Source organism: Podarcis bocagei (assembly GCF_964188305.1).
Source record: "Podarcis bocagei genome assembly, chromosome: 1".
NCBI classification, from domain to species: domain Eukaryota; kingdom Metazoa; phylum Chordata; class Lepidosauria; order Squamata; family Lacertidae; genus Podarcis; species Podarcis bocagei.
The window spans coordinates 75,490,285-75,515,126 of NC_138125.1; the positions used below are offsets into that span (position 1 = coordinate 75,490,285).

At 44.4% G+C, this 24,842-nt stretch overlaps 2 protein-coding genes and 1 long non-coding RNA gene across 8 annotated transcripts in view; 1 reads left to right on the forward strand and 2 right to left on the reverse strand.

Annotated features, from left to right (window-relative positions):
• The window catches only part of TMEM86A (transmembrane protein 86A), a 46,418-nt gene extending 27,150 nt beyond the window's left edge, over nt 1–19,268 (forward strand). The window contains exons 2-5 of one of the 6 annotated variants that reach the window (XM_081202525.1): nt 2,545–2,809; nt 5,142–9,029; nt 9,625–10,898; nt 18,835–19,268. In XM_081202525.1, coding sequence (XP_081058651.1) covers nt 2,545–2,809; nt 5,142–5,569 — 693 coding nt within the window. In that variant the 3' untranslated portion in view covers nt 5,570–9,029; nt 9,625–10,898; nt 18,835–19,268. Of the gene's footprint in view, nt 1–2,544; nt 2,810–5,141; nt 9,030–9,624; nt 11,582–18,834 lie in introns of those variants that run through there. The other 5 variants (XM_081202528.1, XM_081202527.1, XM_081202529.1 and 2 more) reach the window with 5 other exon arrangements.
• Nucleotides 462–2,513, reverse strand: LOC308584744. The gene is made up of 2 exons (XR_014006992.1): nt 1,543–2,513; nt 462–1,173 (listed from the first exon to the last, which is right to left on the reverse strand). It is a non-coding gene; the product is annotated as an uncharacterized lncRNA (long non-coding RNA).
• Nucleotides 19,269–21,568: 2,300 nt separating the features above from the next.
• The window catches only part of IGSF22 (immunoglobulin superfamily member 22), a 34,266-nt gene continuing 30,992 nt past the window's right edge, over nt 21,569–24,842 (reverse strand). Inside the window, exon 23 of the mRNA XM_081202093.1 lies at nt 21,569–21,855. Coding sequence (XP_081058219.1) covers nt 21,788–21,855 — 68 coding nt within the window. The 3' untranslated portion in view covers nt 21,569–21,787. The remainder of the gene's footprint in view (nt 21,856–24,842) is intronic.

Here is a 24,842-nt window from a genome sequence, read left to right on the forward strand (position 1 = left end):
GGTAGTATCCTTCTGAATAGTGGGGTGCAGGTGGCACTGTGGTCTAAACCACTGAGCCTCTTGGGCTTGCCGATCAGAAGGTCAGCGGTTCGAATCCCTGCGATGGGGTGAGCTCCCGTTGCTCTGTCCCAGCTCCTGCCAACCTAGCAGTTCGAAAGCATGCCAATGCCAGTAGATAAAGTAGATAGGTACCGCTGCAGCAGGCAGGTAAACGATGTTTCCATGCGCTCTGGTTTCTGTCACGGTGTTCCGTTGTGCCAGAAGCGGTTCAGTCATCCTGGCCACATGACCCAGAAAGCTGTCTGTGGACAAACCGTTAACTCCCTCCTACTAACACATTTAAAAAACCATAGAGTGACATGGGAACTGAGGCCATTGTCTCTGAACTGGATCTTGTGCCAATGAGACATTGCCAATTTGCACCTGCAGCTCAAACATGAGACAAAAAACTGCATTGTATCTCATCTCAATAGCTGTGCTGTTTCATTGAACCCAAGGATCTCCCACCACACTGAAAAGAGCTGGTCAGTTAAATATTTGCCAATAATCCAACCTTGAATGACAATAGTTACCACTGCTGGGGGGGGGGGCGCGTGTCCAATATTGAATTTTAGCGGGTATTTAAGTGCCATTTAAAATATAGGTTAGATTGCTGTAAATATGTGGGGCAGCCTCTGAAGATGTTTCGGAAACTTCGGCTGGTAAAGAATTTGGCAGCCAGGTTGCTCACCAGGACATATGATCCTTGGATGAAGGTGGGGGGATATATAAATATAATAAATAAATGAAATATATTGCTTTTGTCATGTCAAGATTGTGCTTATTTAAGCAGATGGATGGGAAAGGTGAGAAATTCCCAGAGCTCTGTTGCTTTTCACAGGGAGCTTGTCCAGTTCAAACTTTTTCCTCCATGTGATATTTATGGCAGCTTTTCCTGGAAAGCAATTGTTTTCAGTCCATAAAGCCTGGGCCACATGCTTTCTCTCAACATTGAATTGGCTCCTGCCCAGTGTGTGGCTGATAGAAAAACCATTCTGTGGGTGTGCCCCATGTAAGCAAATTAAGTCTGATTCTGTGTGTGCTTTCTCAAAAATTAATCCCACTCACTAGCTATAGAAGGTTGGAGTTGAAGTTGGTAGTGAGGCTGACAGCTAAGAAGCAAAATATAATGGGCTAATACAATATGGAGGGACACGGGTGGCGCTGTGGGTTAAACCACAGAGCCTAGGACTTGCCGATCAGAAGGTCGGCGGTTCGAATCCCTGCGACGGGGTGAGCTCCCGTTGTTCGGTCCCTGCTTCTGCCAACCTAGCAGTTCGAAAGCACGTCAAAGTGCAAGTAGATAAATAGGTACCGCTCCGGCAGGAAGGTGAACGCTGTTTCTGTGTGCTGCTCTGGTTCGCCAGAAGTGGCTTAGTCATGCTGGCCACATGACCCGGAAGCTGTATGCCAGCTCCCTTGGCCAATAAAGCGAGATGAGCGCCGCAAACCCAGAGCCGGTCACGACTGGACCTAATAGTCAGGGGTCCCTTTACCCTTTACCTAATACAATATGAGATTAAATATGGTCCTGGGCAGCATGTTTAATGTTATTTCTGAAAGCTTTGGGATGGCATCTGCCAAGCTCCTGTGGTCTGCAGCCTTCATTTGTTGCGTTGGGACTTGGACAGAATGATCCCAGGATTTGAATAGCCTGTTACAGTGATATAGTTGCCACCTGAAAGCCAAAACCTTATTTGAGTGTGTTGAGTCATTTAAATGTATGCAGACTTGTGTTTATTGACTAAGATTGAGGCCAAGCTAAAAACTAGCGCTTGACCTTGAACTTGGCCTGGAATCTTTTGAATGAGCATAGCTCCGTCAGTAGAGCATGAGATTTTAAATCTCAGGGTCGCAGGTTTGAGCACCATGCTGGGGAAAAGATTCCTGCATTGTAGGGGGTTGGACTAGAATGGCTGTCACGGTCCCTTCCAACGCTATGATTCTTTGAATGTGCATTGCATGCTCTGAGAATCACCTGTGGCCCCTCGACGGCATGCACCACCACTGGGAAAACGCAAATGGCAGCAGTTCCCAACATATGCACGCAGCAGAATGGGTGTGTGAAATCTTTGAAAAGTGCACTGGGTCTGCCATAAGGGCAGGGCTGGGGCAACATTAGAAACGGCCCTAAGCAGCATTATTCTTTAAAGTCACTTTAATGAATAAGATTGATTTCCAGGGCTTTTGTACTTTACGGGGAATGAACGAAATCTCTTAAGCCCTTATTTTTGGCATGGAGCGGTTTGGAGGCTGTGCAGCTGATGACAATGGGAAAAAAAGAACTATGGTAAAGTTCAAGAAGCCTTTGTTCTTGGAATTGCTGTTGGTCAGCAAAATTCTTGAACGAAAGGGAAGCAGTGAGGGGAGCAATTTGGTAATGTTTACAGGCTCTGTGTAGTCTCTGCGGAATGATTTGATGGATTTCAGGTGGTTGGGATTTTTTAAAGCAAACAAACTCACAGCTCATCATCTTATGTGTGTGTATGACTTTCCCCACCCCAGGTGAAGAGTGAAGGCCCGAAACTTGTCCCCTTCTTCAAAGCCACTTGCGTCTATTTCGTCCTCTGGCTGCCCACCTCCAGCCCCTCCTGGTTCAGTGCCCTCATCAAGTGTCTGCCCATCTTCTGCTTGTGGGTTTTCCTGCTGGCGCACGGGATCAATTTCCTGACAGCCCATCGCAACGCCTGCAGAATCCTTGCTGGTTTGATATTCTCATCCATAGGAGATGCTTTCCTCATCTGGCAAGAGCAAGGCTACTTCGTTCACGGTCAGTGGGGCACCAGTGTGTGGGTCTGGGCAACTAAGCTTCTGGAGCACGTGTCATGTACTGTCAATGATGAAGTGTGGAAGTAATACAGATGTCTGCCCATGTGTGCTCCTGCACTGGGCTTTAGCAGATAACTGTAAATGCAGGAATCAGCGCCAGAAAAGTCTGTCATTTCTCTTGTTGGGGTTAGGTGGCTGAAGTAATATAGCCATGATCTTCATACACTATGAGGCAAACTTACACATCTTTGCTGGTGCAACCCAGTCAGATGGGCGGGGAATAATAATAATATATTTTAAAAGATATTTTAACACACATATAGGGCTGGCTGGCTGGCTATCTATCTGTCTATATTTCAATACCTCAGTGTACAATAATTATTTCTTTTCATGAATATTATTAATATGCTGATTTAAATTTCTCTCCTGCCCTTCCTCTCAAAGGAGCCCAGGATGGCAAACACCAAAATATAAACACAAAGCAATTAAAAATAAAATAAAAGCACATGTAGAATGTTTTAAACCATCTAAAAACATTAAGAACATCTAAAGATAATCGCACACCCTCACAGCTAATTATTTCAAGGTTGCCAGGATCAGCGTCTTTTAGCTATCAAATGCCTGGAATGTTTTAATTTCCCCCTGAATGTTGTTAATGAGGTAACAGATGCACCTCATCAGGAAGCGCATTGCACAAATGGCAAGCCACCACCGAGAAGGCCCTGTCATGGGTCAATATGTTCCACACCTCTTAGACATCACTTTTAGCCTGTTTTATTTGATTCTCTCATGCAACCCATTACTCTGAATAATGGCAACATGCCTTAGGCTGAGCAATAGTTTAAAGAAGGTCATACAACAGATTTACAAATCTACAAACAGTGTGCACAGAGGGCCAGTCTAGACATTGCTGAAGTTCCAGGGCAGCCCCTAAAAATGACATTCCTCAAGTCTCGTTCTCCCCCTCTCCTTATACTGTTTAATAAAAGTCATTGCCGATGCAACACAATCACAGTGAGTTTTGCCACATGCTCTGATGCAGGAGGGGAATTTATTTATTTGTGTGTTTATTACAATTAAATACCATATTTTCTCCAGGAAGTTCAAGGTGCTATACTTGATTCCCCCTCCCATTCTGTTCTCATCTCTGTGAGGTAGGTGAAGCTGAGAGATGGTGACGGGGTCACCCTGTGAGTTTTGTGACTTAGTGAGGATTTGAACCTGGTTCTTCCCGGTTCTAGTCCAACATTCTAATCACTAAACCAGGAAATTCTTAGTCTGGTGATAATCTCTGGGGAGTTTCCCTAGAGATTATGGAGGAGGGAAGAAGAGCTACAAAGAAGTAGATTATCTCATTCTGTCCAAAGACAACATTGGTGATGATGGTCCAATCATACTATATTTTTTAAAATCAAAGCCATTGCCTGCCTCCAACCTAGTGTATAAACCCATGCCTCTAAATCTAGATTAGCACATTTAGCTTTTTGCAAATGGAGGAACCACACCTTTAAAAGCAGCATTAGTGAAACTTGGACAGTGTGGATGTATTGGACGGGGAGAAAATTATTGCCAGAAAAATAAAAAAGCCACATAGGTTCCTTTGTGCCCCTGAAGAAGCAGGAGCTACCTTCTGTTTGACTCCACCTGTTTCCTCCTGCAAGCTTCCTTTGAAAGGAGATGGATTGTGACATGTAGCCTGAGGCACTGCATGATTCAGAGAACAAGGGAAGGAGATCCTTTCTGTACTCTTGACAGAGGCACACTTCTTCACCTTGTAGGCAGAGGAGCGAGATGAGATAAGCAGGTGGTCTTTGGGGCTTTGGCTGCCGTTGATGTGCTGACACAGAGCACAGAGTTGACTGTCATGGGAAGAGAGTGTGATTTGGCAAGCTGTGGCGAGGCTGGGAAGGGAGCACAAGTCCTAAGGAGTCACATGCTGCTGTCTAAGGGGAGCCATCATCTGTGGCTTAATTTGCAGAGGGAGGAAATCTTCCTGCCAATTAAGCCTTTCCGCTTTTTTTTAAAAAAAGGTATATGGCTCCCATCAGCTTCAGGGCCTTGTGTCTATGCTTTGGGCATTTATTTCACCTGCCCCCGAGTTTTCTGTAACCAGTTCTCTCTGATCTGATGATCTTAAAATGACTTGCAGATAGCTGCGGCTGCAGAAGCAGCTCACATCAGAAAATGTAGGGAGAGCAGATGGCCTTTTCCTGTCAGAAGTGAAAGCTTTTTCACCCTGCACGTATTCTCCCAGAAAGTCTATCCATTGCTTGTCTCCATGTATGCCAGTGTTGACATTCACATTTTGTCTCTCTCCCCCCCCTTTTCTGTAGGTTTGCTGATGTTTGCCATCACACACATCTTGTATTCTTCTGCATTTGGGATGAAGCCTCTAGATCTGAAAGCTGGCCTGGTGATGACTTTGGTGTCCAGTTTCTCCTACACTTTCCTGTACTCCTACCTCTCGGGCCCCTTCACCTACCTAGTAGCTGTCTACACTGCCTTGATTGGCTTCATGGGCTGGCGGGCCATGGCCGGCGTGCAGCTGTGCAACGACCTGTGGACTTGGACCAAGCTCTCAGCTTGCATTGGCTCGGTGCTCTTCATGGTGTCTGACCTGACCATCGCCGTCAACAAGTTCTGCTTCCCTGTGCCCTACTCGCGGGTCATCATCATGGCCACGTACTATGCAGCTCAGATGCTCATTGCACTTTCTGCGGTGGAAAGCAGGGAGGAAGACATCTTCAGGAAGAGGAAGTAGACGGGGGTGTCAGCAGGCGCTCAAACTCTGCTGGGAGTGCTGTAACTGCAATTCATCCCGGAGGAGAGTTTTGACTCTAGGTGAACCGGTGACTGCAGATCTCGCTTCATCGAAGCATTATCCTTAGTGTTTAGCTGGCTCTTCTCCAGTCCAGTTTGCTGGAGCCTAGAAGCCACACTGGAAGTTTAGTTCACACGGAACCAACTATCTGACCTTTTCCTCTCTCTCTCTCTCTCTCTTTTGCATCTTGGAAGTTTCATGGGAGGGAGGGCCTCTCTAACTACTTCATTGTGTTTGTATAATACTGGAGCTGAGGCTGAACATTCCAGAAGGAGAAGATTCATTTCAGGACAACGTTTCAAAAGAAGGAAAGGGTAGGCAGTGCATTGGCGTTTAAGAGCCTTGCCTTCAACACTCTGAATGTGCAAAAGTCATGTGAAAATGACCCTTGGTGCTGCCTGACCAAGCCCCGTTTTGCATACATTGCAGTACAACTGTGAAACAATTGTGTGTCTACACAAGGAACCCCCAGGGCCCAAACGCTACAACAGGACACGGGAGCACTTTGTGGGAGTTTATGTCGGTCGTAAAGCTTGGGCTGCCCCTGGGAGAAACCAGTCTGAAGTCCGGATTCGTTACAACCATTTTATTTATGGGCCATTCAAAGCCTTTCTTCTGAATGTGAATCCTGCAGGGCCCATGTTGTTCTGCAGGCTTAAAAGCAACAACAAAATGCAACGATTTTCTCAGGCTTGGGTGGGTGGGTGGGAGGGAACACAGGAAATGAAAAGATTGCTGTACGTGTGCGTGTGAAACGCAGTTAACGGTATATGGTTCGTCAGTTTTTCTAGCAATTTCTAGCTTGCATAATCTCAGATTAGAGCACCAAACAGGAGAACATTGTGAGCTCTCTCAAAATCTAACTCACCAGCTGCTTCATTGGCTGAATATTTTGGCCAAGGAAACCACCGGCTCGTCAGACCTGCTGTCATAGCTACACGACGGGTCTGGGAAAGACTTGGATTAGTGACGATGCGTGGAGCCAGCTTCTTCTCCCAGCCTCCACTCCAGAGTCCGGACAAAATCTCATGTATTGAAAGAGGAAGAATCGGCAGGGTTATATCCTGCGCATGCAGGTGGTCTGGTCACTGTGAACAAGCGCTGTGTGGCGGATCCCTGACAGGCATTAGCAAGTCATTGTTTCTATACAGTGGACGATCAGGGAACAATATTTATTTGAAACTAAGCCAATGGGCTTCCGTGTATTTGCGCATGTGTAATGTGCCTGTTTCCGTGTACATGTTGCACAATAAGAATTGTGTTACTTTCCCACCAACTGTCATCAGGACTGTAGAATCTGCAGGTGCCTTCAGACCAACAGCTGCAGTTGCGGGTCTTGCCGAGAGGTACAGCCTATCACCAAAGTGCTGAGAGACCAATCAATGCGCCACTCTCCTCTCATCCATCTTCACTGGGCAGCACTGAGTCACTGTAGATCCAATTGGCAGGGAAGTGCAGTGGGGAAAAGTTATGTGTCAGCAGCTTCCTTGCTGTTTTGTTTCGGTGTCAAGTTGCAAAATGGGTTAGCTTGGCCCGCACTGCAGCGATTGGTGTGAAGACTCCTGGTTGTGTGTGCCCACCTAATTGTTTGTGGGGACTTTGAGGGATACATCGTACTTACTGACCGCAATGTATTTTTCTTCGTACAATCTAGTAAGTGGAGGTCATGGGTAGAGCAATCCTGCAGAGGTTGGAGGAGGGAGAATCTGTGTCAAAGGAGCCACCACTTTCAAAGCCCTGCTGGGTTCTTACCTATATTCTTTTTCCTGGCCCATTTCCTTTTCTCCTGTGAAGAGGGAGGTTTGCAGCCTCTCAGCTGGCTTTCCTAGGAGCTTAAGTGTTGATTTACTTTGAGTCTTTACAGTTAGAACTTACAGCATTCCTTTAGGTTCCCTCTACTGTGTTCTTTCAGTAGAATTCTGCCCTTGCTTGCAAAATTACCTGTTCAGATAAGTACCTTTCCCCTTACTTTGCTTATCTGTGTTGTTGTTGTTTAAAAAAAAAAAAACTATGAAAAGAGCATCCTTAGTCATTTTTAAACAGTGGCATCTTGCCAGAGGTGCACCACATATTCGAGATAGATCGCACACACCTACACCCGGTTAATATCCCAAGATAAAACTTCCACACACACATTCTGTCATTCAGAAATGAACTACAGCGTACGCTGTTCCTCAGAGTCTAGCTCTGGGGTGCTCTCTCAATTCCCATAATCCCACTGTGCTGGGCACTTCGGCCTCTGATGATTCCTACAATTGCTGGAGAAAGGGCCATAGCTCTGTGGAATCAAGCTTAATCCCCGACACATCTTCAGGTGGGGCTGGGAAGGACCCTTGTTTGAAACCCTGGAGAGAGCTGCTGCTCCTTGTCAATGCAGACAATGCTGAGCTGGCCAACTGGTCTGACTCAGGATGAGGCCTCTTCCTCTGCTCCTATGGCTGACATCTTGTGATGGGCATTTCCTTATTACAAGCATTATTATTACAAAGTAATAATTATTACAAAGTACCTACCTTTCGCCAGGGATACTTCCAACACGTTGAATTGTTTGCTACTGGCTCAGTCATTAAGGTAGAAGCTGCTCATGTGACTTTCTGTAATAGTCAGTTCTGGCAACATCCAATCAGTGGAGGAAACTCTGTGTTACAAAAGTATTGTTGGTCTTATAGCACTTGAACCATTGTGGCTTCTCCCAACGAATGCCACATTCACCATATGTTGCGTAATCTTATACACCTTTATCTCCCCCACCACTCCCTTACTCACCTAAAAAGCCCCAAATGTTGCAACCTTTCCTTACAGAGGAGTTGCTCCAACTCTTTGATCCTTTTGGTTGCCCCTTTCTGAACCTTCTTCAGCACTCCGGTGAGGTGAGGTGAGGTGACCAGAACTGTACACAGGGGGTTTGGGGTCCCATGAATCAACATACCCACAGAATCCCCACTTTTCAGCCCAAAGGCGGAAGCAGAAGCAGCAAAACAATGCTGGCAGGGCAGTTACACCTGCAGAGCCCCAGTGGAGAGAGTCCTGCCCTCTGGACGATCCTCCCAGGGAGCAGAATGGCAGCTGGGCTGCTACTTATGGCGCCTCAGCCAATCGAATGCTGGCTGTATGCCAGCTGTTGGATTGCACCCTGCGCTGATTACGCCCAGGATTTAGTTGATTAAGTTTTATGTGTGGATGCAGGCTAACACGTGGAATATTTTGTTTTAGGGCAGCATGTTGGGGCAAGCTTCATCAGGAGGCTACTTTGCAATGTTGTACATTTTATAAAACCGTAACTCTGTTCATGGGAGGAGGAGGAGGAGGAGGAGGAGGATGATGACGACGTACCTGACCCAAGGAGGATTACTTGGCTGACCAATTCCATTTGGAATTGGGGTTCTGCTGTCTGAGCCTGGTAAGGCACATAGTTTGAAGTAACTTTTTCATATGCGGCCTATGAATTTTGGCTTCCTTTGTGCTATTTATTTGAACAGCTAGTTATTGTTAAGGCAGATATGAAAGAGGAGGAGAGCATTTGAAATGTGAATGAGTATTCTGACCAAATGCAGGAATTGCTTTTATGAATGAAACAAGGAGAACTTTATGCCACAGGTGTGAATAAAACATCTGGGTAGGCAATTTGAGTCTGATGCATTCTCCACAACAAGATGCTGTCTTGAGCTCTATCTTTTGGTCGTCTGCAATCCACTATGCCTCTCTTCAATTCAGCACCATGCTTATTTTATGTAACTTAGAGTCATAGAGTTGGAAGGGACCACAAGGATCATTTAGTCCAACCCCCTGCAATACGGGAATCTTTTTGCCCAACGTGAGGCCCAAACCTACAACCCTGATGTTAAGAGACTCATGTTCTACCGGTTGAGCTATCCAAGTGGGCATGTGGCATGGTATGTGGAGCCTTTCAGAAGTAACAAATGGGAGACATAAAGTTAAAAGAATTCCTCTTAGCAGTATGAGTAACAGCAATCCTCTCTAGCCTTAATCAGCAGGACTCGAGAGACAGCGGCTTGTTTCAGACTGGCTCTGAAACCGCAGAGGCAAGAAAGAAGATTCTGAGTGTAAACGCTCTGCTTTGCTCCTGCCCCATGTGCTGCTACATTCTGATGAAGGACCCCAAGGAACACAGGGTCTTTCCAGAGTGAGGCATTGTGGGAAAGGTGCCTTTGAAAAGGGCCCGCACCACTACTGCTTTGTTGCAGCATCCAGTTTCAGACTTGAGCGGTATACTACTTTTAAGCTTTAGACAATATCTGCTGTGGCAAAGGAGCTGCAGCAGGGCTAGCCTGCCCATCAGCCTCAGTGTGGCAAGCTGGGAACAACTGGGAGGCCCCCAAGGAGCATGCCACCTGCTGCCTCCTGCACTTCCTGTCTGTGGCTGCCACCTGGGAAGAGGGGGGCCACTGCTGCTGCCACCTGCTCCTCTGTTACCTTCAGTGCACCAAGGCTTCCCTGGGCCACCTCCTGTCACCTGAGGCGGCGGGGGTTGTGGGTGGCAGAGGAGACGGGAGGCACCATTTTCTATTTTGCCTCAAGCGACAAAATGTCATGGGCTGACAATCCCCCAAATCACCTCACCTTGAATGCCTTGATCTAAGGAAGGCGGCTTCCGCAGAGTGAGGCATTCTAGCATGGGCAACACTGGAGGAGCAGCCCTGAGCATTTTGCTGAAGCAACTGAGTGGCAGGGGCACTTCAAGCAGACAAAGGAGGAGGGTGGGCAGGTGGGCAAGAGTGCACAATTCCCTCACCCTTCGCGTTTTGCCACCTGAGGCAGAAGTCTCAGAGTGGCTAACTGGTGGAGCGGCCCTGTGAGGAAGGCTCTTGAGACAAGGGATGGCTGGAAAGTTCTCAGCCTCATTCCAATCCATTCTATTCAGGCTGAGGACTTTTCAGGGTGCCCATTGTAAATGGGCAACCAAAGAGCCTTAAAGTCATCGTTAAAAGCCCCTTGGCTGTTTGCTGGCTAGCGCCATCCGCTTCTTTATCCAGACGCTAAGCAGATTTCATACTCGTCGCTTTCCTTGCATTCACTGGTGAAGAGGCTTTTCCTCCCCTTAGAGCAGCCAGACACCCTTAACTTCACTTTGATGGGTGTCTTTTGTTTAGAGAAGAACCAGAATAGAACAGATGGCCTCTTTTTTTTCTTTTCATTTCAGGACACCACAATTTCACAGGCCTTGAAAAGTGCCTCCACCACCTCCTCTTCACATTCTGAAATGGCAGCCAGAAAGGATCCTTGCGATAGATAGCTATCTACAATATAGGTGTGTGTGTATGCCATATATATATACAGTGGTACCTCAGGTTTCAAACACCTCGGGTTACAGACGCTTCAGGTTAGACTCCGCTATTCCACAAGTAGTACCTCGGGTTAAGAACTTTACCTCAGGATGAGGTAAAGGTGTGGTGGCAGCGGGAGGCCCCATTAGCTAAAGTGGCACCTCAGGTTAAAAACAGTTTCAGGTTAAGAACGGACCCTTGGAACAAATTAAGTTTGTAACCAGAGGTACCACTGTACACACATGTTGGCTTTAAATAGTCACTGTGTATATATAAATACTGCCTCCAGTCTTTAGGAATGTCCTGCTGCTGTTAAGACCACAATCAGAAAGAATTTGTTTTATTTCTGTTTGCATTTATGATTGTTTACATTCCTTGAAGCATTGGTTAAAAAGAAAGAAAGAAAAGAAAGCAAGCCTGGGAAGAAATAATGGTAAAACAGGAAAACATGGATAGCATTTTTAGGTATGCTACATTAAAATGGGATACAGAACGATATGTGCAGAAAACTTAAATGTATTCTTATTGGAAACAGCTGCTCTTAAGTCCTAGAGCTAGAGGAGGCATTGGAGATCACATGTCCAAAGTCCGCTTCGGGGGCCTAATTTGGCTCGCTGGCCCGTTTAATCCCCTGTGGCAGTTTATTTCCTGAGGTAAAATCCTAAAACCCCCCCCATCAAATCTGGCCCTCTTAGAAAAAAGTTTGGACACCACTGATTGCAAGATCTGCAGGGCAGGGCACAGCTACAGTGTCACGGACAGATGGCTATCCAGATTCTGGATACTTAAATACTCCTCCCAAGCTAGATTGTTCCATTCTTAAGCAGCTCTTACCATTAAGCTTCTCCTAATATTTCCTACAGTCTGCTATAAGTCTAGACAGGCATTTGCAATGCATTACATTTCATTAAATTAAAAATTAAAAAATATATGCAGAATATTAAAAAAATGTACCAAACTTTTAATTAGAGAAAGGATATGTCTAGGAGCAGAATTATATTTTTTGTTATGTTATAACTCCTGTGACTTCACTATCTGTTGAATTTTTGCCTGTTGGGTTGCTGTCAAAAGGCACCAGGAACCCTGAGAGGGCAGAAAAAAGGGAGTGATCCAAAAAACCAACATCAATATACTTGGGGAAACTTGGGCAGTGGTACTGGGAAGCTCTGGTGGTCTTGAAAGAAAGATCTGGTTTAAAAAAACACAGGAGGTATAATCTCTTGCCTTTAATGCTGTTGCATAATATTATCAGCATTTCCTTCATGAGGAAAATTGTGTCTGGTTAGGGTGAAAGAGCAGTAAGGGGATTTAATCAGTTGGCATCTTCATTCATTCAGCCTGCTTAACTTCTAGCCCCACCATGAACCTGCTGCCCTAGAGAATCGCAGGGTGTGACCTGCAATTCTGTGCCTGCACTTTTTGCAAACTTTCCCCTACTTTGCAAAATCTAGTTTGGAAGATATATTAACATGTGCTGTTTTGCAGGGTAGGGAGGGATGTAGGAAGATCACTAAAACATTATTTTTTAAAAAAAGTAAGAAGTTTTTATTAGTTTTCAATCACAGTCCAATAACAGCCTCATTATAACAATACTGATTTATAATACAATTATTCACACCAATCATTCAAATACTGAATTATGTAATTTAGTTAATGTGCCCCCCCCGCGTGCTAGATTTGATGGTTTTCTTTATTTCTGCGTTCCAAAATCATCTTAGTTTCAATTGCATTCCTGTCATAATAATAATCCCTTATACAACAACTGCAATATTAGTGACCTATCTGTGTCGACACATTAAATGATTTATAAAACTGCAAGTGAGGAACTCAAACTATATCCTTGTTCTTCTGTGGCAATCATTCTGTCTATTGTGTTTCTTCTTGTCCTTGTAAGATGTCTTTCTTTCCCCCAATTGTTGCTGTTATCCGTCATGCCTTGGGCAGAGCTGATATCCCATTGTTGTTCCAGAAATTTCTGCATCACTTTGTCCCGCGCTTTGTTGTTTTGCATCCAGAACTTTAACAACAGCTGCAGAAGTCGCTTTGTCTCAGTAAATAAACTGTTGTCACCATTTTTCTTCTCAACCTGGGAGGAAGAGTGGTCTGTTGAACTGCAGATGACTCACTAAAGAACCTTATCAGATCCTTGGCAGTTCACAGACTCCTTTCATCCTTCCTTCCAGCTGAAGATATACTTCTAATTAAATTAAATTCCAAGTCCTCCTAGCGTTATTCAGCTTACTTCGTAAATAATAAAGGATGGGGAAGAGTCAGATCTAACCATCCATCATAAACCTTTTGCAAAATACAGCTTCCCTCCCTTTTTCCTTTTTTTACACACACAGTTCCGTTTGATGTTATATTCCATACAGTGGTGCCTCGCAAGACGAAATTAATTCGTTCCGCAAGTTTTTTCTTCTTGCGAGTTTTTCGTCTTGCGATGCACGGTTTCCCATAGGAATGCATTGAAAATCAATTAATGCGTTCCTAGGGAAACCGACTTCAGACCAGGTCCGGGGACAGTCTGTCCCCGGACCTCCTCTGAAGGCTGGGGGGGGGGGACAAGGGCTTTTCTTCCCACCCCCAGCATTTTAAAAAAACCCTGGGACAGCGGAGGACTTCTCCGCTGTCCGGGGCGATCTTAAAATGCTGGCGGGCGGCATTTTAAAATCGCCCCGGACAGCGGAGGACTTCTCCGCTGTCGGGGCGATTTAAAAGCCCCTGGGAAGGCAGGCAGGGGGGACAAAGACTTTTGCCCCCGCCAGCCTTCAGAAGAGGTCCTGGACCTCTTCTGAAGGCTGGCGGGGGCGAAAGTCTTTGCTCCCCCCGCCTGCCTTCAAAAGCTGTCCGGCCCAGGCTTCCCGGACCTTTCCGCCAGCAGCGGCAGCGCTGCCGCTGCTGGCGGAGACTTGCCGGCATGCAGAAGCCTGCGCGCAGCGCGCCCAGGCTTCGCGGATCTCTCCGTCAGCAGCGGCAGCGGTGCCGCTGCTGGCGGAGACTTGCCGGCATGCAGAAGCCTGCGCGCAGCGCGCCCAGGCTTCGCGGATCTCTCCCCCAGCAGCGGCACCGCTGCCGCTGCTGGCGGAGACTTGCCGGCATGCAGAAGCCTGCGCGCAGCGCGCCCAGGCTTCGCGGATCTCTCCCCCAGCAGCGGCACCGCTGCCGCTGCTGGCGGAGACTTGCCGACATGCAGAAGCCTGCGTGCAGCGCGCCCAGGCTTCGCGGACCTCTCCGCCAGCAGCGGCACCGCTGCCGCTGCTGGCGGAGACTCTCCTGCCTTCAAAAGCCGTCCGGGATAGCAGGAAGCGCTTCCCTGCTATCCCGGACTGCTTTTAAAATGCTGGCGCTGGGGAGCAAAGCTTTTCGGCCCCCGCCAGCCTTCCTGGACCTCTTCTGAAGGCCGGAGGGGGGGGAAAGGCTTTGCTCCCCACCGCTAGCATTTAAAAGAGGTCCCCGGAGATTTCCCTATGGGCTTTCGTCTTGCGAAGCAAGCCCATAGGGAAATTCGTTTTGCGAAGCGCCTCCAAAACGGAAAACCCTTTCGTCTAGCGGGTTTTCCGTCTTGCGAGGCGTTCGTCTTGCGGGGTACCACTGTATTTATAATCCTATTTCTTCTATACTTGCTTGTACAAATATAATTTGAACTAACAGAGGAGGGTTGACGAATCGTAAATGTAGAGAAGAAAACTTTAAATAAAGAAGCCGTAGGCTCCCCTCCCCCATCTTTTGCACCAAATGAAATCTTATCTCAAGTTAAAACTTCAAAGTCCTTGCAGTTGGTTTGTTCCGCAGTTGACAATCTCATCTCTTCTAGGATGTGGTTGTACTTTAGTTCAATTAAGCATTAACAGGAAAACCTCTGCTTCTTGATGGCAGCGTAGGAGGGTTTTCGCCAGGTGAAGTGTTTTTGCACTCAACGCCTCCCTGTCTCCCACATTCCATGCTGGAGCGAGATCCAGGTACTGAGACAAACTGCGAGTGAAGTCCATTCCTCCCGTCCCTGGGGGGAATTTGCAAGGATGATTTATCCTCTGTCATCCTTGTATTTCCTTTGCCAATGATCTCCCGATGTCGTGGGGGCTGCCTATATTAAGGCAGAGTAGAACCAAAATCACATTATTTTAAAATTCTTTGGAACATAGTATTATTTCTTCTTCACCGAATAGTATTATTTCTTCTTCTCTGAACAGAGTTCAGAAAAGCAATTTGCTGCTAGCAGATGGTGAGTTCAAATGGGTTGGCTCTGAGTATTGTACAATTACACTTTCCCTTTTGTGCACAGATATATGTTTCCTTGATTGTTTCTTGTTTTGTGTTTTCATTTTGTTTGTATCATGGAGGGATACTGGGGAGAAAGTGAGCAAGATAGTGCTTTGTTTGTACCCTGGTCATTAGGGAAGAACCAATTTAATGAGAAGCATTACCATCATCCATTTTCAGATTGTGGCAATTTAATTTGGCAGTAGTGTTATCATGGCTCTCTTAAAAGTATAGGCAGTCTTGATAAATGTGCTTGTCAGTTGCTTTTGGGTAAAAGAGTTAGTTACCTTTTTGTTTTTAAAATATTTTTTTAGAAGAAAGCAGTCCTCAATAAAATATTTGCTTTTGTGCATTACTCTATGTCCAGAACCCTCTCTATGGTTCCCAACCTCCTTTGAGGTAGATTAGTTTCTTGCATCTTTACAGATATTGTTATGCATAGCTTGCCAGTTTTAGCATATATATCAGACTGTTAGGAGTTTAAGATGAGGTAGGCAATCATTTCTGGCCATTCAGCCATTGTCGTGGAGTTGAAATAAGCATGAGAAAAAAGTTCTCAGGCAAAACTCCCCAAGCTCTATTTAGTTGATGGAATTTGAAGCCCTTCCCCCAAGATTACTATTTAATGACAGTCTTGGATTTGGGATTCAAGGAGAAATCTGGTGGGAAAACAGTCGCTCACTAACACCTTTTTGTCTTACGATTCAATTGTCAGAAATTAACATTCCACAAACTTGTTTCTGCTTGCAAAGCACCCTTTTGGATTGAATCCTAGTATGTTCAAAAGGGTGGGCTGGGTAGGTGAGGAAAGGAATGTGTGTGTTTGCGCGCTGTGCACCAGACATTGCTTGTCCTGTGTTTAGGCTGTGCAGGAAACTACTTCCAGGCATGCTTTCCGTTCCCCTTCCTCGTCAACAAAACAAATTAGAACAGGCAGAGCTGCGACTCTTCAGCATCATAGATGCTTTCCCCCATCTGAACGTATATAACCTCCTCCTGGAGACACAAATCTCTCAGCTTAAGATCTGTTTTTACTGTTATTGGTAGGTTAGGAAGTGAATGTGGGGTGGTGGGTGCATGACAGCTAAAGAAATCATGCCTAAAAAATGTAGATATTTTTAAACCCTCATTTCATTACTCCTCCTGCCATTTACATGAGCACTGTTGGGCTCTTAAGTGGTTATGTGTCCTGGGCATCATGGCCATTTGTAAAGTGACTGCTGGCATCTAAGGAGAAAGAGAATTATCTCCATTGTGGAAAGGCACAATGTGAAAAGTGTGCTCAGATCTAGGGTGATCTAATCTCTAGAATGATCAGAACTAATCTTCATTGCCTGAAATCTCCAAAGCTGGCTTTTATTGCTGTTGTTGGCTTGGGCTCTAGTTTGCCTCTGTCTAGTTCTAGCCTTACTGCAGACATTGTGACATCGCCCAGCCCTTCTCTAGTTGTACACAATGACTTCTGTGTCCCCTGGAGCATGAGAAGACACATTTAGCTGGTTTGATGGGGCTTGAATATTGCAATGGGAATGGGAATGTGCAGATTTGTACCAACATTTGCACTTGTTAGGCGTGGGGAAGGCTGCTTCTGCTCATTGATTACTGTGACTGGAGTGCCGCTTCAGAAAACTTCATTCATGCCTTTAAAGTTAAAGGAACTGTAGTGGCTTGCATCAGTGGAAGACCTGGGTTCTGCGCCCTTTCCTCGGTTAGCAAACACTGAATTAATTGCAATGCTTCTCTACCTCACCGGGGTGGTGTGAGGAAAATTTAATGTTTTTGAATCCCTCGCAAATGGGGCACATTTTCATAAGCACTATTATTATTATATATTAAACCACAGTGTTACTTAAAAGTCACTTTTAGGAGCTTGCACAATTGTTTTTAAAACCAGCATCAGTGAATACCACTTTTAGACTGGTGTTTTTTGTTTTGTTTTTGTTCTAAATGAATGTAATGGTCAGTATATAAAAATGTAATGTGTGAATAGGCCCTTGAATATATAATTCAGTGCCTCTGGATTTTGATCAGAGCTGCAAAACTAGTACACCCAGAACACTATACCACAATGGCCAAATACCATAGGAGTTCTATCTCATGCCATTTTAATTTTTTGGTGCATTTTAGTAGGAATATTTACAATTACACTGCATCTCAAGCAGATGAGTAATAGCAGCACTTCCACCCCCCCCCCAGATTTAGCTGCGTAGACCCTGCAAATTGGACACCCATCATATTGAATTTCAAACCAAAATTGACCTACAGCAGCAAACCCTGAACAATGTGTTCAGAATTATGCTGTTGAAAACTTTGGGGAAAGAGGTAGGGTTGCATTGAATTTATCTGTTACATGAACATGTTATCTAGAAAAGGAAGTTGCAATGGATAACGCTCCACTGGGCTATACAGTGGTACCTCGGGTTACATACGCTTCAGGTTACAGACTCCGCTAATCCACAAACAGTACCTCGGGTTAAGAACTTTGCTTCAGGATGAGAACAGAAATCATGCTCCAGTGGGGCAGCGGCAGCGGGAGGGCCCATTAGCTAAAGTGGTGCTTCAGGTTAAGAACAGTTTCAGGTTAAGAATGGACCTCCGGAACGAATTAAGTACTTAACCTGAGGTACCACTGTATAAGGGACGCGGGTGGCGCTGTGGGTAAAAGCCTCAGCGCCTAGGGCTTGCCGATCGAAAGGTCGGCGGTTCGAATCCCCGCGGCGGGGTGCGCTCCCGCTGCTCGGTCCCAGCGCCTGCCAACCTAGCAGTTCGAAAGCACCCCCGGGTGCAAGTAGATAAATAGGTACCGCTTACCAGCGGGAAGGTAAACGGCGTTCCGTGTGCTGCGCTGGCTCGCCAGATGCAGCTTTGTCACACTGGCCACGTGACCCGGAAGTGTCTCCGGACAGCGCTGGCCCACGGCCTATAGAGTGAGACGGGCGCACAAACCCCAGAGTCTGTCAAGACTGGCCCGTAACGGGCAGGGGTACCTTTACCTTTACCACTGTATAATTAAGATGAAATATTCTTTTGACAGCATTTCTCCAACTTTGAGACAATCCTCTCAAAGGTAGTGCACAAAAGCCAGAAAAACCAGGGACTCTTTCCTTACGGCAGCAGACCAAAACAGCCATGTCGACTATCAAAGCTGCAGAGAAGCAGAAACATAAGGGAGCTTCTCCATATTGTAGCTTCTCCCTTTCCTGATTTCTCATCTGGTTGCAGGCAGGAGACACTCTAATTCTGGTCTATTTTTAATGACAGTGTTTGATTAGCAACACTCCCATCCACAGATTTCCATGCACGTGGCAGCAGACTGTGTGTGCGCCTGGTTGCGAAAGAGATGGCTGTTGCTGGACTGGAAGTGCAGAGTAGGTTTAGGAAAGGGCCAGAGTCCAACAGACGGAGCAGCATTGCCTTGTGACATCGTTCAGGGCCTTTGGTAATGGCTTTACACCTGTGTACTCTCAAGGGCATTGTAAAGTAGGCCCAGGTTTGAATGAAAAGCCTCCACAGAATAATATGGAGTGGCATGCGACTGAGGGTGGATGCATAGTGAATAATTAGAGGTTTTAGATAACAGAAATTGTACATTCTTTAGCATTTATGTGTGGTAATGTAACAGAGGTTGCATGAGGTGCACTTGTACTATTTTACTCACAGAAACCCTCCCCAATAGAATTTTGGCTTCAGAGGGTTACTACTTCCCAGTATCGATCAAGTTGGGCTTGATATACATCAAACTTCATCTGGTGAGTTGCAAATTATTGTTTTCCCCACATGCTAACAATGTTTTCACCATTATGCAAACACAACTCAAATCATTTTATACTAGCTTCAACTGTTTATGCAAAAAACAACATAAAAATAGACCGTAGGTTCCAAATAGCTGCAATGAAACCTAAATTGATCTGAACTCAGAAGCAGATACAATGCAAACACTGGTGTTTTTCTTTTCATGTTCAAATTTATTTTATTTTCAGTTTGTTTCATTGTGTTCTATTGTGTGCATCCCCCCCCCCTTTAATGTAAAATGCTCTGCGCATATAGATGTACTAAAAGTAAAATAAAAAATCCTCACTGGCCTGAAAGGCTAATATATTTGTGTTTTTTTGTTTGTTAATTGCCATGCTCCTGCTAAAACCATAGAGGCAGAGGAAGTCCAACTTTAATGAAAAACAGCTCATAGTTATGGCTGGCAGGGTGATGCAGCCACCTCTGTCTATTTTGAGTGTCATGAAAGAGCAGCAAATTGTTAATTTGTTTATTGCTTTCCTTCCTCAGGTGCCAAGATAACTAGGGCTTTATCTACCTTCATTTGAGGAGGTGTATAATTTGCTCTTCTGCCTCAGGCAGCAAAATGCTATGCATAAGCCCTGCTCACAAATGTGGCGCTGTAAAACTGTACAGTGGGGCTGGAGAACCTCAAGCCTGGAAGCCAATTCTGGCCCTCCAGTCTTCTCTATGTGGCCCTCAGGACTCTTTCCCAGGCCATAACCCTCACCGGCCCCATTCTGGGACCCCTCTTGAGTGCTTTGCCAGGCTGGCATTTGTCACTGAACTCTGATAATGCCTCTTGCTCGCCTGGATAGAGCAGGTTTTCCGTGTGTGTGTAAAACTAGCCTTCTATGCAAAGGTGAAATGTAAATTCATTACTCCACTCATTTTCCTCTCTTGCCCCATCAACCACTGTCAAGTTTCCCCACCCCAGGTTGTCCAGAAGGGAAATATAACTCTCTGAAAGTTTTTTTCTCACCCCTGGTATAAAGGTTTCACCTGCTTTCACCTGCAATTACCAAGAGCAAGTATATGGTTGGAAGGAAAACTGAGAGAACTGCACAAAGTCACTGCCCGTCGGGATACTTGTTTACATGGCGCCTGATTAAAAGCTAATCTCTCTGGTCAGCAAGAGATTGAGATAGTTAGCGATTGCTGGGGACACAAGCAGCCTACACTGGCAAGTAAAAGCTTCATGCCTGACTTCTCTGTTCTGTGCACCTGCAGGAGTCAGACTGGTGTCACATTTCCCAATATCAGGAAGCTGCAAAATTTGCTCCTGAAGTAGAATAATTCACCTCGGTGACCTTATCCACTGCAGCTTAAAAACCAACAATTTTATTATTGATCCATTGCCCATCTGACTGGGCTCTTGCCCTCCCAGAACAATCTTCACCTCAGAGGGAAAGAAGCAAAGCTGCAAGTCCCAGTCCATCAGCTCAGCTGGGATTTACTGCCATTTGGCTTCTGCTGCTGCCAAAACTGCCTCATAGTTGCTCCTCCAAGGAGAGTTTCATATACAGTCATTGAGGGGAGATCTGTACAGTGGTGCCTCGCAAGACGAAAAGAATCCGTTCTGTGATTCTCTTCGTCTAGCGTTTTTTTCGTCTTGCGAAGCAAGCCCATTGACGGATTAGCGGATTAGCGCTATTAGCAGCTTATCTGCTGATTGGATCAGCTGATAAGCGGCTTAGCGGCTTAGAAAAAGGGGGGGGGGAGGAACTCGCAAGACATTGTCATCTTGCAAAGCAAGCCCATAGGAAATTCGTTTTGCAAAGCACCTCTTTCGTCTAGCGAGTTTTCCGTCTTGCGAGGCATTCGTTTTGCGGGGCACCACTGTACCCTGCACTGTGTAGCACATATATGTCCAGCCCATTTGGGGAGTGTGGGTGAGTGTGTAAACCAGCCTCAAGACTTTAATGCATACAAATGCTCCTCTCAACAGTACTCTACCAGTTCACAGGCATGGTCTGATGTCCATTCTGATTTATGGAAAGCATGTGAAGTGTATGCTAACAAAATGTGCACATTTGCTCTGATTTGCCAGCTCCCATGTCTCCATGGCAACACTCAATGCTCTGCATTTTGTGTGTGTGGTTTAATGCACAATGAAGTGAATAGGACTCAGGAGATTAACATTCAGTTCCTGATCTTCCTTTGGACCACTACTAAACCTTTCTCAATCAATTCACTGGCTGGTAGGTGCCTAGTCATCACTAGCTGGCTATCAGTAGTATTGCTATGTGAGAAAAGGTTTATAACTGCAGCTTGATGTGCTTAAAAGGCAAGGCCATTCAAGTTCTTAAAGAATCTGCTTCAAACATAATTTAAATCAATATGCCCAGACCCTCATACTGTAAGTTAACGATGTCAAGAATTTCATTTAGCTTGGTCCACAAACCAGATAAATTGGTTTGCTATCAGGAATAAGTATTTGGTACTAAATTGGCTCCAATTGCTTAAGCTTACTTTTTAAAATAACAATTATACAGACACTCTATTTATTCAGATTTGCTTGCACAAAGCTTACACAGAGGTTAGATTACACCTGGTCTTTAATGAGTGTTCATCCTGATTTGTTTGTGAGATGGGTGGGGTGGAAATAAAGAAAAACAAGCAGTTCTATTGGGATCTTCTTTATTTCCAAGTTCTCTGAAAGGCACTGGCAACCATATCTGCCATCCTGAAGCTTTGAAGGCAGCCTTTAATGAATCCAGCAGCAGCATCTTCAGGCTAATGACTAGAAGTGATAACACAGTTGTGGTACTTAAAGCCATGCACAGCAACTATAATTATTCCGAACACTCAGCCGACTTTAAAATTGGGTTTTGTGTGTTGCTCACATGAGGTGTTTTGACTTCTGCAGGCTCTCAGTCACTGATTCCAGGAGGCTTCTATCATCTTTATCTAAAAGAGAAAGGCCGTCAGATATTAACAACTAGTGGATTTTTTGTTACTGAGCTCATGGAAAATTCTGTTCAGGGTTGTGAGGTCAAGAGCTTGTAGCAGGTGTGTACTCCTCCTGAATGTTTATTTAAGAACAGTGCTTGTACTGGAGGGTGGGGGGGCTTAATGAGAGCCACAAGCCCCTCAACCTGGCTTTCTTCTGTTTTAGGCAAATAATTCCCCCCCTGCCCAATAACCTTCTAAAATTAATAGCTATAGAGACTGACAAAAGTTAAGGGGAACTCGGCCTCTTATAATTTTAACACCATTTAAATTGACACGTATCAACTGGTGTCAGTATGCACAGATTTTGGAAGGTGAAGTCATGCGCACTTGTGAGCTGAAGCAAATCAAAATCAGTCACTCCCATATTTCAGCATGTGCTTGTGACTGATACTATCACACAATCTTATCTGCCTGAAACTTATTACCTAGTGACTCACCAGCAGGCAGGCTGTCTATTAAACTTTCTGAATTCCATTCATGCCTACTTCTACAGTAAGTTTCAAGTAGCATGGTAAGTTTATCATCATGCAGATAGGTAATTTTACTGTTTAGTCTGAAAATATATTCCTGTTTCTTCCAGATGGCAAGAAATTCACACTTCCCAACATGATATATGAGCCAAAAAAACAGCTATCCTTCAAAGTCGGCACTTCCCCAAATTTGCAGTGCGGTTCTCTAACCAAAAAATGCGTGCCAAAAATGTATATTAGGAAAACTTATAGGAAAAAAAAGCATACAAAGAGTCATTAGGTTAGAGGAAAATCCTTGCAAAAAATGTGTGCATCGGTCAAAATTGTACACACAATGTGTGTATTAAGAGAAATGCACATGGATTTTAGAGAAAAACTTAACTGTGAATGAGAGAGAGAAATTTCAGGAGGAGACAGGACTAACATTGGTTAAGAAAGTGAAATACTTAGGGGTTAACATGACTGCCAAAAATGTGAATTCATTTAAGGACAATTATGAAAAATGTTGGACTGAAGTGAGAAAGGATTTAGAAATATGGTCAAATTTGAAGTTATCATTGTTAGGCCGAATCGCTGTGATAAAAATGAATGTGCTGCCAAGGATGTTGTTTTTGTTTCAAACATTGCAAATTTTGGATAAGATGGATTGTTTCAAGAAGTGGCAGAAAGATATTTCCAGATTTGTTTGGCAGGGCAAGAAGCCTCGTATAAAATTTAAGATATTAACTGATGCTAAAGAAAGAGGTGGATTTGCCCTGCCAGACCTTAAACTTTATTATGAATCAGCTGCTTTTTGCTGGCTGAGAGAATGGCTGCTTCTTGAAAACACTGATGTGTTGGATTTAGAAGGTTTTAACAATGCATTTGGTTGGCATGCATATTTGTGGTATGATAAGGTAAAAGTACATAAAGCATTTAAAAACCATATTGTTAGAAAAGCACTGTTTAACGTTTGGATAAGATATAAGGATTTGTTAGAAAAGAGAACTCCAAGATGGCTGTCACCAATGGAAGCGAAGGCACAGAAAAAACTCAATATGGAGGCCAAATGGCTGAAATATTGGGAAATTTTGGAACAAGATGGAGACAGAATAAAATTGCAGAGCTTTGAAAAATTGAAAAACAAAGTGTGAGATTGGCTCCATTATTACCAAATAATGGAGGCATACAATTTGGACAAAAAAGTTGGTTTCTAGGTGGAAAAATCAAAATTGGAAACAGAATTGCTGGATCCAAACATTAAGAATTTGTCAAGAATGTATAACTTGCTGTTGAAATGGAACACTCAGGATGAAACGGTGAAATCAGCTATGATTAAATGGGCACAAGATGTTGGACATAACATAATGATGGCTGACTGGGAACAGTTATGGACCACAGGTATGAAATTCACGGCATGTAATGCCTTAAGAGAAAATCTAATGAAAATGATTTACAGGTGGTACATGACACCAGTCAAGCTTGCAAAAATTTACCATTTGCCCGACAATAAATGTTGGAAATGTAATGAGACTGAAGGTACATTCTTTCACCTTTGGTGGACGTGCCCAAGGATTAAGACATTCTGGGAGATGATTTATAACGAAATGAAAAAGATATTTAAATATATTTTTTTGAAGAAACCAGAGGCCTTTCTCCTGGGCATGGTCGGCCAAATGGTGCCAAAGAAGGATAGAATTTTCTTTATGTATGCAACAACAGCAGCAAGAATACTCATGGCGAAGTACTGGAAGACACAAGATTTACCCACCCGGGAAGAATGGCAGATGAAGTTGATGGACTATATGGAAATGGCGGAAATGACTGGCAGAATCTGAGACCAGGGAGAAGAATCGGTGGAAGAAGACTGGAAAAAGTTTAAAGACTACTTACAGAAATACTGTAAAATTAATGAATGTTAGAAAAATGTTGGAATGAAGTTATATGGCTTTAGTAGAAATGGTATAAGGAATTAAGTATAAATAGATTAATAGAGTATTAAAGGGAAAAATAAGGTTAGAATGTGTTAAGATAATTATAGGATAGAAAACAGAGGAAGATGGAAAGGAATTGCTGAAACAATTAATAGAAGTGGAATACAAAAAGGGAGGTGTGAGGAGGTCGTGGAAATAAGTAAAAGAAAGATAAGATATTGAAATTGGACTGTGTTTTAAATGGTTTTTGTTTTGTTTTGTTAGTTGTATGTGTTAGTGTTTTGTAGTGTTTATTGTACTGTATTGTATTGTTGTATGGGTTTTTTTTGGTTTTTTGTAGTGTTGTGTTTAATTTGTTGGAAAATTAATAAATATTATTAAAAAAAGAGAGAGAAATGCACATGGAAATGCAGATGGATTGAAACTGATGTGGAGAATTGAAGATAGGACAAATGAGAAATCTGTTCACCCCTAGTTCCAGAGGTTTAAAAAGTTGGTGGGAGGCAGTTTCACAGGGTGACTTCCAATGAACCATTGTTTTCGCTGAAGTAATGCTGCA